The sequence below is a fragment of the Notamacropus eugenii genome, chromosome 1, assembly GCF_028372415.1.
Source record: "Notamacropus eugenii isolate mMacEug1 chromosome 1, mMacEug1.pri_v2, whole genome shotgun sequence".
In the NCBI taxonomy this organism is placed as follows: domain Eukaryota; kingdom Metazoa; phylum Chordata; class Mammalia; order Diprotodontia; family Macropodidae; genus Notamacropus; species Notamacropus eugenii.
The window spans coordinates 547,392,669-547,411,171 of NC_092872.1; the positions used below are offsets into that span (position 1 = coordinate 547,392,669).

General features: G+C 40.2%; 1 protein-coding gene across 7 annotated transcripts in view; it reads right to left on the minus strand.

Moving 5' to 3' along the window:
• The window catches only part of ATP6V1C2 (ATPase H+ transporting V1 subunit C2), a 58,565-nt gene that overhangs the window by 10,955 nt on the left and 29,107 nt on the right, over positions 1 to 18,503 (minus strand). For all 7 annotated transcript variants that reach the window (XM_072634222.1, XM_072634226.1, XM_072634224.1 and 4 more), the window contains 3 exons: positions 14,290 to 14,384; positions 7,189 to 7,280; positions 541 to 639 (listed from right to left, as the gene is read on the minus strand). In XM_072634222.1, coding sequence (XP_072490323.1) covers positions 541 to 639; positions 7,189 to 7,280; positions 14,290 to 14,384 — 286 coding nt within the window. The remainder of the gene's footprint in view (positions 1 to 540; positions 640 to 7,188; positions 7,281 to 14,289; positions 14,385 to 18,503) is intronic.

Here is an 18,503-nt window from a genome sequence, read left to right on the forward strand (position 1 = left end):
AAAAAAATGATACATCAGCTAGAAATGGCATGTCAGCAGAGGGGAGGAGCCTTGGGTGGGGTGACATGGAGCATTCTTCTCTGACTAAGTGGTCATAAGATAGATGGTCACCTCCTCATGTTGGACAACAGAAAATGGTCTGGAGGTACAAAAACAAGTTGGGGGACTTTCTACGTCATTTCATCACCTCCACCACACTGGGTGTGGAGTGCCTCTAGTTGACTGCCTATGATTAAGCAAATGAACTTACAATCTGCATCTCAAAACTCTAGGATCTAATATACAGAACTTATAATCACCACCCTTAGGTAATCATATCAAATTGATTAATACTGATTGGAATAGAATAGGGATCCAAATGCATTATTTCTCACATTATCTGCCCTTCTCAGATGGCTCTTCTGGTTCAGCTTTACATCCCTGAAACCTGGTAGTGGCCAAAGAGTTTTCCCTTGACTCTCTCAGCCCCTGGCCAAAAAGAAATCCCCCAAAGAGGAACTGAGATCACTCAACATTGGGGCCACTTAACAATGCTCTTACTTTGGAACTATCACCAGGAGAGTGATGAGATACTCTGAATCCAGAACAAAATCCTCTTTGTTCACAATATCAGCTAATGTCCGAGTGAAGAGATTTCCCCTGAAATGCAAAAGCAAAAAGATGTAGGGTTAGTAGAAAGGGATCACAGTCCTGTGTGAGCTCCTGTTCTTTCACTTAGGCTTTTGGCATATAGACATATGTGCCATATACGTAATACAAAGACATTGAAAAGGAGATCTCAGTTATAAAATGATATTCAATATTCAACCAGTCAACAAGTATTATTGAGTGTTTTTCTGTGCAAGGCAGTCTAGGAAGCAGTTTAGATCAGGGGTTCTCAACATGAAATTAACATAATTCCATATAACTGGTTTTCTTTACAATTGTCTTTTATGCATTTAAAATATTATTCCAAATAAAGAGCATCCATAGGCTGCACCAGACTGCCAAAGGAATCCATGGCTGAAAACAAGATTAAGAGTTGCTAAATGAGATAAAACACGGTCCTTGACTTCATGAGTTTACCATGAAATATGACACAAACACAGATAACTAAATAATGTTACATGATGAGTGCATTAGAATATAACAAAGTGCTATCTAGCATATTACTAGGAACAAACACTTAGCTGAATGAGGGGATCTGGGAAGCCTCCTTGGAGGAAGTAGCATTTGAGTTGGACTTTATAAAACCAAGATTTGTTAAGCACCTACTTTGTACCAAGTCCTATGTTACACCTCAGAGAGATCCAGTTTGAATTAGACAGGGAGTTTGCACCCTTCAAATGCAAGTTTTAAAAAGACACCAAAAAGATTCCCCAAACATATTCTGTGTAACATACAGTGAGTCATTACACAGATGCTTATGAATAACTTATCTGACAGGTTGATAAAATAATTTGATTTCTTTACTCACATTTTCTAGAGATAAATTCACCTTGAATAAAGTAGGATAAAGTATTAGGATAAGGATAGGCAAGGCAATCATGTGGCCCTCTAGGTCAAGGTCAAGTGAAACTCTTTGACTGATTCCAAACTTCACAGAACAAATCCCCTTAATAAAAGGATTTGTTCTGTATAACTTGGACTCAGTCAAAAGGCCACACCCAAGAACCTAGAGGGCCACATGTAACCTTGAGACAGCCTGTTCCCCACCCCTGTATTATGGTAAAGTTGAGGAAGAAGCAAGAGGAGAAGGTTTATAAATTTCAAACTGGATAAGACCTTTAAGAGTATCTTAAGTATCACCTCATCTTACAAATGAAAGAACTAAGGTCTCAAAACAAATGACTTGCCCATAGTAGCACAAGCTGGAAGATGAAGATCTGAACCCAAGTCCTGTCTATAAATCAGGTCATCCTTCCACTTTCTATTCCACTGCCTCCTCCAGAGCAAGTAAAGTTGGGATCCACTGGTGAAGATCTTTACTGATGGGGGTGGGAGGAGCAAGGAAGGCATGGATGAGGTACCATTTAAGCTAGGTTTTAAAGGCAAAAATAGGGATGGATATTTCACTTATAGAATATAAAAAGAGGTGTTATTTCTTTTTCTATTTTTTTTAATCCCCATCATGTAGCACAGTGCCTGGCACTAGGATCAGCACTTAAGAATTGCTTGTTGATTAATTCCAGGCATAGGGGACAGCATGAGCCACTGCAGGGATGGAGTTGTTCAGCTGACCTCGAACATGAACTGTGGGGAATGGAATGATTGAGAGAAGACTGGAAAGGTAGGGAAGGTGCCACATCATAGAGAAGGTGCCATTCCCTAGTTACAGACTTGGGCAAGTACCCTAGAGGCATCATGGGACAAGGGGAGGGAGGAGTTTTGCCCGCTGTTTGAAAAATGTTTCTTATTCATCTAGCTATTCCTGTTGTTCCCTGGCTATTCACACCTTTCTATTTCCTGGCAAACAGGGCATTAAAGCTGGCATCCCCTCTCTTCCCCAGAAGATGTGGCAAACTTGGCTCATTAACCCAGTGGTGTTCTCACCAGTCTACCAAGGTGGCTAAACTCTAGCTGCCTGAATTCCACACCTCAGTGACCTGGGCTCCCCTCCCTATCTCCATTCTTTCCACCTACTATGCTCTGCCAGATTAATCACCCTAATGCATTATTTGGATCATGCAGCTCCCGCTCCTCTGCTCAAAAGCTCAGTCCCAGTACATTCCCAGTGCCCACGAAGTCAAGTCCAATTTCCTAGCTATTCAAAGGCCTCCAGGTTCTGGCCATAACCTACTTATTTCCCTCTCATGAAGTGTTTGACTCCATTAGAACACAGCTCCTTCTAATAGCTATTACCTGAGTCTCCAATTTACCTTCCCAATCAGATCTCCTTCTAAAAAGTTTAATCATTTCCATAACTGTAATCCCACAAAAATACTCAACATTTCTATAGAACATTAGGATTTTTAAAGCATTTTCTACCAATAACCTTATGAAATGGACTTTGCAAGTATTAATATCCCCTGCTTTCAAGATGAAGAGTCCAGAAAGGCTACAATTTATCTAATGCAGCACAGTGCAAGGTCCAGGATGTGAACCCAAGGGACTACTGACTCCAGTAACTTCCACATTATGATGCTTCTCTACACTAAAAAGACTGAGAATGCATTTATTTATTATTATTTTTAGGAAAGGAGAAAGGAAGGAAGGGAGACAGGGAGGGAGGGAGAGCAAAAGCCTACTTATGTGCCAGGCACTGCTAAGCATTTTACAAATATTATCTCATTTGATCCTTATAAAAACCCTAGGAGGAAGGCACTATTATTATTCCCATTTTATAGTTCAGATAAATAAGGCAGGCAGAAGTTATGTGACGACCTGGGTCACACAGTGTATCAGAGGCTGGATTTGAACATAAAGTCTTTCTGACTCTAGGTCCAGCACTCTAGCCACTGTCTCCTAGCTGCCTCTAATCCAAAGATCAACAGCTGACAGGATCTTAGCTATGTCTGACTTCCTCATTTTATAGAAGACGGAACTGAGACCCACAGAGTGAAAGTCACATGTCAAAATGAAGTCAGTAGCAGTTAGAAATCAAACCCAGATCCTCAGATTCCAAGCCTGAGTCAACCTCCCCTACAATATGCTGCCTTCGCCATGCTCTGCATTGAACTGACTCTACCTCTCTTCTGGCTCCAATCATCTTCTAGAAGTGGAAACTGCTTCATAGGAGGCAGGAGGGAATTCCCTAGGGGCAGGCAGGGCGCCTAGCCACTCTGAAGCTCACCTCCAGGCGAGGAGGAGGAGTTGGTTCAAGTTACCAAAGGGGAGATGGCTCAAGATAGAGCAAAGCTGCTTTTCAGCTCAAACAATCTAGTTACCCTTTTTTTTAAATTCAAAGAAACCTTATCCTGGAGGTGATACACTGACAAAAATGATTAGCACTGTGGTACATTCCCAGTAAGCATATGTTAGGTACTTTTCCAATAGCAAAAGTTCGCATCATAATTAGTTAATACTAGGTTTTCAAAGCACTTTGCAAATCTAATCTCCTTTGATCCTCACAAGTACTTCGGGAGGTAGAGGCTTTCATTATTTCAATTTTTGTTGTGGTAATTAAGGTTGAACCCTGTGCTACTCTTTCTGACCTGGTCTAGGTGTTTTCTTGGCCAAGATAGTGGAGTGGTTTGCCATTTCCTTCTCCAGCTCATTTTACAGATAAGGGAACTGAGGCAAACACAGTAAAGTGACTTGTCCAGGTCCCAAAATTAGCTAGTGTCAAAGACCAGATTTAAATTCATAAATGAGTCTTCCTCACTCCAAGATTAGTACTCCACTACACCACCTAACTGCCCCCATTTTACAGATGAACAAAGAGAGGTTGACAAAATAATCTGACTTGCCCACAATAAGACTGTTAATAAGTGTCAGATCAAATTTGAAGTCAGGGTATAAACAACAGCAAAAGAGGAAATAGCTTTTATCCTAGCCATGAAGGTTAAGGGAGGATTTTATCACTCAAGAATGGGGATAAAGGACATCATTTTTTGATTGAGAAGTTTGCTCTAGAGGAATGGTGGCAGAATATGGTAGACAGAGCATTGGATTTGGTGTTAGAAGACCTAGTTTTTGAATCCTGCCTCTTTTGATCCCAATAGGTGTGACCTTAAGCAGGTCACTTCACCTCTGGACCCCAGTGCCTCTATAAAATGAAGAGGTTCTAACAGATTGTTTGGAAGGTCCTTTTCCTATGCAAGGTCCTATGATCTTGGGGATTTTATTCCCTCTGATGTGGAACAGAACAAGAAAACTGAGAGGCAAAATCACAGCAACTTCTTACTTCCTGAATCTTTTGTTTAACAACAAAGGCATAAAAGAATGACGGTGGTTTACAATCTGTTTTTGTTTGTTGCTATGCTCTGCTCTGCTGCCCAACCATGCTTCAGTGACTATATTCTGGGCATAAACATTTTATTGACAGGCTAACAATTACCCAGAGGAGGGAGATCAGAAAGACTGGGAAACTCAAAACCATAAGGACCAGTTAAGGAAATTGGGAATGGTTAGGCAGACGGAAGGCAATGCTTAGAATTTCTTCCTCTCTGCCTCCCCACCTGGCCTGGCTCTGGGGCCATCTCCTGAGAAGAATTCCCTGACATTCCAGTTATATTTGCTGTCTCTCCCCCTCCTTAAGGATAGAGAGCTAACCCTGGAGCCAGGAAAGTCTAGGTTCAAATCCACCTCTGACACAAACTGCCTCTGTGACTTGGGCAAATCACCTAATTTCTTTGCACCATAGCAACTCTAAGATTGTAATTTGCAGAGAAGGTACTGATCTGCATTGGTAGAGGTACTTGTATTGCCTCATTCTGAGCTGGTTTTGATGGGGTGCTTGGGTGCATGTGCTTGGGCCCCAATTCTAAAATCACACTTCTCTTTAAAAATCCCATTTCTCCCTAGCCTCAAAATACCACCCCAAACAGTTTCTCCCCAGTCCAAGGACACAGGCTGCCCCATCAACAACCGTTATCTCCCTTCCTGCTATAGTAGCCAGCTGCCCCTACAGAACTCATTAGGTTTAACCAGCTGTACTGGCTGAACTGGCTGTGCACTGGGTCATAATGACATTTCCTAGTCACTGACCAATCACACATATCCTAGACTTAGACATAACTATACTCCCTGACATTTATATTGTCTAACAAATGAGAGCAACCTGGTATTTCTGAGCAAGCCATGCCAGTGGACAGAAAGAAATAGTAATTTACATTTCTACAGTTACTTAAGGTTTTCCTTATAATCAACCCTAAATCCTCAGGTCAAAATTCTTTATGAGCCTGATTTGGGATTTTACACCTCCTGAAATACTAGAGAAATAGAAGTAGATAGAAAAGCTGGTTCCTTATTATTCCCATTTTACAGATAAGAAAATTGAGGCTCAGAAGGATTAAGTGACTTGCCTAAGGTGGTATAATCAGTAAGTGGTAGACCCAGGATCTGATTCCCAAATCCACGTTTTTTCTATCCCATACTTGAACTTTCTAAGAGCACAGGGATGCATAAGTAGATGCTTGAGAACACCTTGTCAAAGATGCTACAGGGAGAATTCCCATATTGTGTAGGAGGCTTGAGCAGATGACTTGTAAATCTTCTGAGAAGCAGAATGTAGGGCTAGTAACCATCTGATTCAGGGGGATAAGTCCCTTGAACAATAACTTGGGCTTACCCTTCCCTTACCTTCCTACTACCAGAGAATGGATTTCATCTCTTCTGCTTGCCCTTTCCCACTGCCCAGTAGGGTTGTCCAGAAAACCTTAAAAGATTTTCATAGAAAGGAGAAGGAACAAGACTTGGGTTTGAATTTTGCCTTTGTGACTGAACTAAAATTCTCTGACCCTGGACAAGTAACCTCTAAAATGAGGAGCATAATATTTGAACTAATCCTTTCACAGGATTTTTGGGAAGTACAAAATACTTTAGTAATGTAGAAGGGAGGGCAAGCTAGGTAGCTCAGAGTCAAGAAGTTTGCTGTTGAGTGTTTCAGTCATGTCTGACTTCTCCATGACCCTCTTCAGGGTTTTCTTGACAAAGATACTGGAGTGGTTTGCCATTTCCTTGCCAGCTCATTTTACAGATGAGGAAACTGAGGCAAATTGGATTAACTGAGGTCACACAGCTGGCATCTGTGAATTTATTATGCAAATATGCATCCTTCTCAGAGGACATGGATGCACTCTCTTCTCACAGAACCCATATCCTCCTTGGAGGACTCAACCCAGCTGCCATCAGGCCCAGAAAAGGTTTCTTTTTCACTTCATCCACTCTAGTTCAAATTTATTTGTACATACTGCATTCTTCTTTGGCAGGTGGTAAATTCCTTGAGAAGAGGAATTCTCTCACCTTCAGATAGTCTCTCTCAATATCTCAACCCCACCCTTGCATTTCATAGAACATAAACACTAGCTGAATTGAATTGAGAAGGAGAAGTGAGAGAGTTACTGGGAGTTTGGGCAAAGAACTAAGCCATTCTAACCGTAAGAACAAGGTTAGAAATCTAGAGGAGCATAAACAAAGCTGGAGGGTGGAGAGGTGTCAGAGTGGGGAAGGGATAAAAGGAAGGTGAATGGGTTACACAGGCTGGGCACCTAGAGCAGAGCCTATAAAAACCAGTCCCATGAATCAGCATAAAGCAATGATACATACGTGGATTTCTTTTCCAGGTTCTCCAGCTTTCCTCTCAGAGTGCTGTAGGCAGCTGTTCGAGCTTTTAGGTCTGTTTCTATTTGTGCCAGTTGCTGTATGTGAAAACAAAAGTTAACTTTGCATAGTTAACAAGTTAGGATTTCCTACAAAACTGCCTCAATTTGGATATATTAAAGAACAATAAGGACAACCCAGATGAAGATGAAGTCATCTGAGGACCTATGCAGCAGCACAGTGTATAGGAGGCACCTGTGAGTTCAGGGTCCAAAACTTACCAGCTTTGTAACATTTTTGCAACATCTCCCCTCTCTGGGGCTCAGTTTCCCCATCTGTAAAGTGGGGAATTTGTATTCCTTTCCTAGACAGCTGAATTTTTAGAAGCATCATGAGAAAATGCCTGTGAAGAACTTTGCAAACACAAATCACTCTTGCTATTAAAGTCATTATTTGTTTCCTCATTGCTTTGGGAACACATTTCCAGTATAGCCTAAGCCCTGGAAAATCTTAGCAAGCAGGAAATAATAGCAGCTGACATTTAAACATCTCTGCTCCTTTCAGCAATCTTATTCCTGGCATTATTAGCCCCATTTTACTGACACTTCGAGAATTTTAAGTGGCTTACCTTGTGGTCGCACAAGTGTTAGGGCAGAAAAAGCCTTTAAGGATATGTTTGAAATATTGATCTTACTGACTACAGCCCGGGTCAGGGAGGCAGCAAAAAGTGAGTTTGAACAGGGACCCAGCACCCAAAATCTGTGGCCAAGGGCAAGTCCCATACTCCTCATCCACAAAATAAGAAATAACATCTAAACGACTTACCTCAAAGGCTTATTAGGAGGCTCAAATGAGACAATGAAAAAGCACTTTTTAAACCTTAACACAATAAAAACATCACCGATAATTATCATAACTGTCATTTAATTAGTTGATCTAAATCTTTCTCGAAGTTATTTCTGTTTTTATCCACCTTGTTCTATCTTTTAGAGTAGTAACAAGTTCTATAACATGTCTTACCAATCTTATAATGTAACTTATTTGTCCCAAATTGGCCACTCCTAAGTTTAAGACTTGCACAAAAGGCTTCCCTGATTTCTTAAGGAATCTCCTTGGTCTATTGCTCAAAGTCCTGAAGATGGCAGACTCTGACCTCAGACTACCCCCTACTTTCCATCTTCACACCAATTTTCCAGACACTGCCATCAACTGGAATTCCCTCTCAACCTTTTCTCTGCAACTTAAATTGTATCTATCTTCACATGTCCAATATTTCTCTTGATTTCTCTAGTCAAGTATATTCCCTCTCTCCCTCCTAAATGCACTTGGTCCCCACCCACCCAAGGCACTTCTAGCACAAGCTGGTTATTCTTATCTCATTTCCTAGGCTAGAAATTCTAGGAGGGCTTCTAGTACTTTGTTATCTCTTGTCTTAGCTCAGCTGTACTAGAGCTCAACTAGTTTTCATGCCTTATCTGTTCAGTTAGGTTGCAAAGGGGGTATGGACATCTTATTTATCCTTATATTCCCCACAGCACCCAGCACAGGACCTTCAATTTAGGAATCATTGAATATAAATGTCTTAACAATTCTGTATAATTGGCACAGAACATACAATTCTGTATGTAGAATATATATTCAGTCTATTCGTCCTGTTTATATCACCAGTGGGATAGAAAAAATAGTAACTGGCAGCCAACTCTAGAATATATGCCGATTGGTCCAGTCCTGGCCATAGAGATGGTCAATACCTGCTCTAAAAAAGAGGTGCATTCAGAGGAACTATGTTCATTACACATCTAAAGCATGAGCTGAATTAAATCCTAGAACTTCAGAGCTAAAAGGGACCTAAAACATTATCTTGAGTCTAATACCCTCAAGAAGTTGCATGCTACAGAGGAACAGAGCATGCTAGACTGGTAGTCAGGTACTCATGAAATTATTTCTTTTCAATGGTCATAAGGCTTTCTATCAGCAAATAGCAGCTGGCTACTCGATGACTTGAAATCTTGCTTAGTTCTAGCTCAAGGACGATGTCCCTGTGTCTCCATGTTTATCAAGAAACATAGAATTTAGAACTGGAAGGAGAATCCCTAGTACTATTCCTTCATTGTATAACGAACATGACCAATCATCACTCACTTTCCTTATCTATAAACTGAGAGAGTTGAACTAGGTGGTCTTTAAGGTCCCAAATAGCTCTAAGTCTTAAGACACTAGGGCCCAGGAGACTACGTTAGTGGAAAGAGTCATTTTAAATCTCTCTTACTGCCTAAGTCACCTTGGCAAGTCACTTGATCTCTTAGCTTCAGTTTGCTCATTCATGGGGAAATGAAGAAACATTATAACACCTACTATGTGCCAGGCACTGTGCTAAGAGCTCTTTTTGCTTTTACATAAACATTATCTCATTTGTTTCTCATAACAATCCTGTAGGTGCTACTGTCATCACCATTTTACAGGTGAGAAAACTGAAGCAGATGAAGGTTAATTAATGTGCCAAGAAGTCACACAACTAAGAAGAACCTGAGTTCAGATTTAAACTCAGGTTTTCTTGACTCAAGCTATACTGTACTACCTAGCTCCCTCTGTAAAATGAGAGGGTTGGATTAGATAAAACCACCTCTAAGATTGCCTCTCACTTGTCCCTTCTCACACTGGATCACAGAGTCTATGTGGATGTGGGAGGGGGGAAGGAGAGGAGAATGTGAGGGTGTAAGCTGAATAGGTGGAGACCATGGACTCCATACCCCCCCAGGAGAATGACTGCCACCTGTGTCTGGGCAGGAACTGAATGTCCTTTCAGCTTTCTCTAATTGCCTGAGGACATCAAAGCTTTGTGATGATTTTCAAGAAGCCCAACCTGGATTCCCAAATGCCTCCAGGCTTCCAAAAGGTCACATATTTATCAGAAGGCAAGATGGGCTAGCATCTAATAGCTGCCCACAAGCTAGGGGGGCCCGGTGGACTGTGTTGACAAAATACTGTGAATTCCAAGAACTATGGTTCCCTTATAAGGACCATGGAAAGAAAAGAACCCTGGAGATGGAGTCAGGAACCCTGGGTTTGAACCCTGGAGTCAACACTTCTTAGCTTGGTGACCACAAACTAATCACTTGATCTCTCTGAACTTCAGTACCTTCACCTATAAAATAGGTATAATAATGCATCCACTAAAGTCCCAGTTCAATGCTTCATCCCAGTGTGAGGGTAACTGGGGGATTCTGGAGGGTGCACCAGCACAGAGCATAGCAAGTCCAATACTTCCAGAGGGTTTCTGGCCTGAGAGGCTGATCACAAGGTTAGATAATTCAGGATTAGCAATCTTTGAAAATCATTTCTTTTGGGATCCAAGGGAAAGAGCCTTGCATTTGGCACCAGAGGACCTGAATTCCAGTCCTAGATTTTCCATTTCCTACCTGCATGACTGTGGGCAAATCGCTCATTTTCTCTAAGCTCTTCTACTCTCAATGATTCAATGAGCTACTAAGCTTTAATGGGGCCATGCATGGCATTACAGAGAATAGACACATTGTCAAATCGGAACTTGAAGGCCTTATATATATGTATTCTGAATGCTATGAAAAATGACCTTTAAACAACTAAGTTGTTTAAATTAAATTAAATTAACTTTTTTAAGATCTACTAATTAGGAATCAAGACCAGACTGAATTCTGCCAGATAGTGAGTTTATAACAGGACAAGAACTCGATTAGAAGCCAGGAGCCTTTCATTTAAATCCTAGCCCTATGGCTTATGAGCTATAGGAATTTAGGCATATTTCTTTCCTTTTGTGAGCCTGTTTCCTACTCTGCATAACAAGGGAACTGCATTCAATGGGTAATACTCAAAGAAATTACAGTATATGGCTGTAATGGAATATTATTGTATTGTAAGAGGTGGCAGATATTTCTGAGAAACCTAAGAAGACATGTATGAACTGAGATAGAATATGAGTGAGTAACTAGGTGGCACAGTTGATGGAGCACCTGGCTTGGAGTCAGGAAGACTCATCTTCCTGAGTTCAAATCCATCCTGAGCTGTGTGACCCTGGGCAAGTCACTTAACCCTGTTTGCCTCAGTTCCCTCATTTTTTAAATGATCTGAAAATGGAAATGGCAAACTACTACAGTATCTTTGCCAAGAAAACCCCAAATAGGGTGATGAAGAGTTGGACATGACTGAAAGAATGAGTACAGTCATCACTATTTGGACAATCAGTATAACAGTGTAAAGGAAAAGAATTTTGAAAGACTTAAGAATCATTATCAACGCAAGGACCAGTCATGGCTCCAGAAGACAATGGCCAGAAGTATAGAATGAGATGAAACATACATTTAATATTATTGGATTTATTTTGTTTGACTATACTTAAATGTTATCAGGGAGAATTTCTTTAGGAATAGGGAGAGAGGAATTATGAAGGGGAGTTGGTGAGTAATAAGACTGATTCAAACAAAAGGAGTTTCAACTAAAGTTTTTTAAAAAATTAAACAGTAAAGAATAGAAGGAAGCTCAAAAGGAGAAACAGACAAGGATAGCTATTTTGTTAAACTGAATATACATGTTTTGAAAAGTGTAATAGTTCACATTTTTCCTATATAATCCTCTTCTGTTCTTTGTATATTGAAATGTTCATATTTAAATTGATTATCAAAAAGAAAAAAATTTAAATGAGGGGGTTGGACTAAATTATCTGAGTTCTCTTCCAGCTCCTAGGTCTTATAAAAATTGGCATAAATAGCCTTCCCCTGCCTCACCGAGGCAGCCACAGTATTTCAATAAAAGGCTCATAACAGCACATTACAATCCCTTCCACTGGTTTGCACAGTGAGGACTTCAAAGAGATGGAAAATATGCCAGTCAACCTGTGTTCCTTGGACAGAATGTTCCCCAATTCTCCATGCTGTGGAGTGCATGCTCTCACTTCTCTTTGGACAGAGATTTCACAATCATTCTCATTCAGAAGTTCTTTCTTAGGTTAAGCCAAAACCACAGACAGGACTGTTTGATCAGACCTCTGAGGATATGAGTGGATGAAAATGGACAGGTAGATGGATGCCAATGAGTCTGCACCCTAGCTGACACGTGTTTTTCATAGTAGCTGTGTCACAAATTATTTATTTCACACCCGTACAAAGGCTTTACCAAAAGTAATAGTCACTATGCAATGCCTCTTAGGGTTCATTTATTCATTAACAAATGTTGATGGAAAGGAACCAAAGATTGGACTTAGTCAGGAGACCCAGGAACCCTGACTGACACTTCTTAGCTGTGAAGCAGCAGGCAAGTTACTTCTCTTGGTTTAAATTTCCTCATTTGCAAAAGGGTAATAATAATACTTTCCTTCAGGATTTCCTTTTTTTTTGAGACTGGGTCTCCCTAAGCTACCCAGGCTGAAAGTTCAAGGGCCTGATCCCACTGACTGACACAAGAACTTTGACCTGCTCTGTTTCCAAGCTGGGCCAGTCCACCCCCCCACTCACCCCCTGTTTCTGGGGGCTCATCACATTGATGCTGAAGTTAGTGAGGATACTTGATCAGTTTAACCCATGTAACTCAGAACTCAACTCAAGATCTGCCAGCCTTAGCTAGCTGCCACATTGCCTGCTGTCCTAGGACTATAGAACAAAACATTTTGCACACTTGGAAGCACTATTGAAATATGTGTTATTCAATGAGAAAAAAGCTCAATAAGATATATAAATATATCTTATTTATAGATTTATAGATATTTAGATATTTATATATAAACAGCAGTTATCATCACTGCACATTTATTCCTTTATTCAATAACCCTTAATTAAGTGGATGGGTATGGAACACTGTAGTGACCTATCAGATCTATCACTACTAAACTCTTAATTACTGAATAATAAGCTTCCATTTAGGTCCTCCTCTGGTGTTTCATTATGGTATGAATGTGAATATGGGTTCACAAAAGGTTTTCCAGTGAAGTATAATGTAAGGTCTGCCATGGTCTACTAAGCTAGAAAGGCTTCTGAGATTGGTCAGGTGATGACAAGACTGTGTGTTTAACAAGGAATGCCTAGCTAAGATCACAGAATCTCACCATCTGGTCTCAGCAAGATGAATTGTTCTCTATTAGGCTGGGGGCAGGGGGAGGGTCTATATAATCTGAACAGAAAGGAGAGATACCCCCATTAAGGAAATCACAAGTGCTTAAAGCATTTGAACATAATCAACCTTAGATGTGAATGTTCAAATGTTATAGAAATGTGAATTATTATCATAACTCTATCCTGCTTCCTCAAAAACCTGTTTTGAGAGGGGCAGGCTATACTCCTACATCCAGATTGGTAAGGTAGGTGGGGAGGACAAGTATCTGAGCCCACAGTCTAATGGGAGAGAACAAGAAGGCCCTGACCATGACCACAACAGATCATGAGGACAAAAGCCCATGGTATTGCAGAGTAATACAGGTTGGGGAACATACCCACTGCTAGCATAAAAAAAAAAATTGGAAGAATTGGGGAGGCATTCAGTTCACTGAAACTCATAGGATTTTGCTTCCTGGTTCCATACTGACTGCCCTGACCTGAACCTCCACTCCTGAATATTGCATTCTGTTTCCTTCTCAAATGCTTGGAGGTTGATACTACTCAAGACATCCTGGTATCAAACCTGGCTGTTCAGTTTGAAAAATGGATTTGTACCTTTCTTTGACTCCACCAGTGGGTACTACCTCTGGTACTTCCTGGTTCCAGGAAGCTTCTCATGAAGAATATGACAGCCAGGGCAAGTAAAGAAGCCCTGAGTTAAGGAAAACACAAATCTAGTCATGCATGGGGAAGCATGAATCACAGAATCTGAGAATACTGAAGAGCCAAAGAGGTGTTTAGAACAGAGGGCATAAAATGAGGTTGACTTCATTTTATAGATGAAGAAGACAGAGATCCAGAATAAAATAACTCATCCTAGGTCACTTTTTCAAAGGTAAACTGTCCCCCCTGTGCAGTGCTTTTATCACTCTATCAAAATGTAAAATGTGGAAGCTCTGTAAGTGGGACGGGGGAGGGGAGATGAGAGAATATAGTTCAGAAGGCTCACACACCCTTCCCCCAAGATCCCTCACATCTCCTTTACCTTGGCTAATGTGTCCACTACAGCCACAAGTGGCTGCTTGGCAGGATACTTGGCCATGTCCCATTCAAAGCGGGTCACAAAAGAAGTTAAGTCAACTGAAAAGACATGAATAGTCAATTTAGCAACAAGAAAAGAAAATCTAGCCTTTCAGTATGTGGGCAATGACAGACTGCTACCAGACAGAATAATGATGATAATAATAAAACACAATATTCTATAATAACTTTTAAGGTTTACAACATAGTTTCTTCCCAACAGCCTTGAGGCGGGACCAGTACAAATATATCTATTTAAATCTGAAAGGGAACTTGGAGATCACCTAATCTAGGGGTGGGGAACCTTCGGCCTCGAAGCCAAATGTGGCCCTCTAGGTTCGCAAGTGTGGCCCTTTGACTGAATCCAAATTTCACAGAACAAATCCCCTTAACAAAAGGATTTGTTCTATAAAACTTGAACTCAGTCAAAAGACCATACCCAAGGACCTAGAAGACCACTCCATCTTAGCCTCAGTAAGACTCGAGGACCAATATGATAAAGTTATTTGTCCAAAGTTACTTATATAAGTGTCAGAGACAGGATGTAAGTCCAGGTCTCCTGATAAGGTTCAGCGCTCTCTCCAATATATTTGGTATTTACATCAGTGTTGCAACTAGTGAAAAACTGTGAGTTAGATTGATCTCCTCTGAGAAAGATCCATGCAACACAGAAGTCTAAATACCCTGCATCAATATAATTAATGTTTTAACTGAATGATATAATCAAATGAGTTAACATACACAAAGCACAAAGACCCTATTCTCATTGTGTCAAGTCAGCTGAGAAAGCTTCATCACAGAAATACACCTTTTTGTCAAGGCTGATTTAAAGACAATTGCTATATTTAAAATAATAGCTCATTTCTCTGGCACTTTAAATATATACAAATTGCTTTCTTTACCTGGTAAAGTAGGTTGTGCTTATTACATCCCTTTTACAGATGGGGAAACTGAAGTTTAAAGTGGTTAAACAACTTGGAATCATAGCCTCAAAGGAACTGCCACAGGAAAGGACTTTAAAGGTTATCCAGTCCCACCTTCTTACTTTACAGAGGAGTTAACTAAGAGAGGTGAAATAAATATTCAAGACTGCAGAGATTATATATTTGCAAAGGCAAGATCTGAACCAAGATCACAAGATTCCATAAATCAGATACTTTTACCTTGGTCCCACCCAAATTCCCATAGATAAATGGGATCTAAGATTCCCTTCCAAGTTTCTTCCTTTAATTCTAATGTCTCTCTGGGGCAGCTGGGTGGTGCAGTGGATAGAGCACCAGTGCAGGAGTCAGGAGGACCTGAGTTCAAATCTCACCTCAGACACTTGACACTCACTAGCTGTATGACCTTGGGCAAGTCACTTAACCCCAATTGCCTCATCCTGAGTCATCTCCAGTCATCCTGACGAATATCTGGTCACTGGATTCAGATGGCTCTGGAGGAGAAGTGAGGCTAGTGACCTGCACAGCCCTCCCTCACTCCAAAAAACAAAGTCAAGTGCAAGTCATCCTTTCTCTGATGGCACAGTCTTCTTCAGCAAGGAAGGTTAAATACACACAATGCTCTCTCTACTCTGATAAAGGAGCTGCTGTGCCCTTTGGGCTCTCTAAGAGAGCAAAGCAAAGTAACATGCTTTCACCCTCTGTCAAAATTTACTGATTTTTCAAGACACATTAAATGCTTCTCCCTCTTACCCAGGAAACTTTCTCTGATGTTTCCAACCAGAAATTATGTCCATTTACCCCCACACCAAATCTTAAACGCTCACAGGACTTCTATTGTTCTGCACTTTGGAATGGATTCTTTGTTCCCATGTAATCCCAGCAAGTTAGTCTTATCTGTATCCTCCACAGCACAGAGTACAGGCCTTACATGTATCAGATACTTAAAAAAAAAATTATAATGAATTAACAAATATTTCTTAGGATAATGGACAAATAGGATTTAGGGGTAATTTTTTCCCAAGCTCGTATTTTTTCACAGAATCAGGAAACGTCAGACATGGAAGAGACCTCAAAGCTCATCTAGTCCAATTTACACCAGGAAAATCTTTTCTATAACATCCCCAAAGGGGAAAACCCAGCCTTTGTTTGAATATATTTAGTGAGAAGAGCTACCACCTCTAAAAGCAGCTCATTCCAGTTTGCGACAGATACTAGGAATTATGACTACTAATATTCTACGTATGATCTGACTAGGGAAGAATATTATGAGATTACTAGTCCTCACTATTTTGCCTCCCTTAATGTAGCCTAAGACTTCATTAGTTTTTTGAGTATCCTATCACACTATTGACTCATGGATCTTATAGTGCATTAAATTCTCCATTATCTTTTTTTGGGGGGGAGGTGGGAAGGGGGGGAGGTGGGCAGGGTTAAGTGACTTGCCCACATGTTAAGTGTCAAGTGTCTGAGTGCAAATTTGAACTCAGATCCTCCTGACTCCGGGGCTGGTGCTCTACCCACTGCACCATCTAGTCCATATCTTTTTCAAATGAATTGAAATTAAGTCATGCCATCTTCATCTTATGATGATTTTTTTTAAAAAAGTGTATCCCTATTTAATTTCATTTTCTAAAATTAAATTTAGTCCAGTGTCATCTAACATGTTAACTATTGTTCTCTGAGAACCCACACTTAGACTAGCACATTGGTCCACTAGAGTGAGACTATAATTTTTCCCCTCTGTCTTCTAGGAGTAACTCTTTAGAGTAGGGCTTCTCCATCAACGTTTCCCTCACTGATGATCAGCTGATTACCCAGTGAGACTTACTTAGTTTTTAGAAATGGAAATTAATTAAAGTGGTACAGTAAGAATAGTTGGCATGAAGCATCTCCCCAAAAGGGGAGAAGGGGAAAAGGAATAATCATTTATACAGTATCAAAAATATGCCAAGTACTATACTAAAAGTTTTTTTAAAAAAAAACAAACATTACCTCATCTGATCCTCACAACAAGCCTAGAAAATAGGTGCTATTGTTATCCCTATTTTGTAGTGGAAAAAACTGAGGCAAATAGAATGTGTGACTTGCCCACGTGTGTAACCCAAGATCAGCTTCATCAACTTCATTTCCTTGATCTATCAGGCTAGCACTACTTAAAAAAAAAAAAAAAAAAGGCTAGTCACGCATGACCTATCCTTCACGAAGTCACCCTGGCTCTCAGAGATCACTATTTCCTTTTCTATATATTTAGTAACCATCCCTTTAATATAGTCTAGAATTTTTCCAGGAATTGAAACAATGGTCGTTGTCCTATAGCTGGCAAACTCTACTATCTTCTCTTTTTTGTAAATCAATAAAATATTTACTGTTAGGCAGTCCTGCTACACCACTCCCCTTCTCTATGATCTTTCAGATATTCCTGATAGTAACACAGCAATTATATTTGCCAGTACTTTCAGTACCTTGTCTGGCCCTGAAAACTGGCAGCTAAAGGCCATTCTCTTCCTATCTACCTGCTTATCTTGGGTCTCAATTCCTTATTGGTCTTTTATGTTCTGTCTTTTCCAGCTGAAACCTTGTTTTCCTTACCAGATAAAATAGAGGGAAAATGATAACAGTGTGGCGGAAATTAGGCATAGACCCATACCTGACACCATACACAAGAATAAAGTCCAAATGGGTACATGATTTAGGTATAAAGATTGATACCATGAATAAACTGGAGAAGCAAGGAATAGTGTATTTATCAGATCTATGGAGAAGGGAAGAATTCTTTACTAAAGGAGAGATAGAAAGCATTATGAAATGCAAAATGGATAACTTTGATTACATTAAACTGAGAAGTTTTTGCACAACCAAACCCAATGCAACCAAAATCCAGAGGGATGTAGTAAATTGGGAAAGAATTTTTACAGCTAAGCTCGGGGATAAAGGCCTCATTTCTAGAATATATAGAGAACTGACCCATATGTATAATCATACAAGTCATTCCCCAATTGATAAATGGTCAAAGGATATGAACAGGCAATTTTCAGAAGAAGAAATTAAAGCTATCTATAATCATATGAAAAAATGCTCTAAATCACTATTGGTTAGAGAGATGCAAATCAAAACAACTCTGAGGTACCACATCACACCTATAAGATTGGCAAACATGACAGAACAAGAAAATGATAAATGCTGGAGAGGATGTGGGAGAGTTGGAACACTAATTCATTGTTGGTGGAGCTGCGAG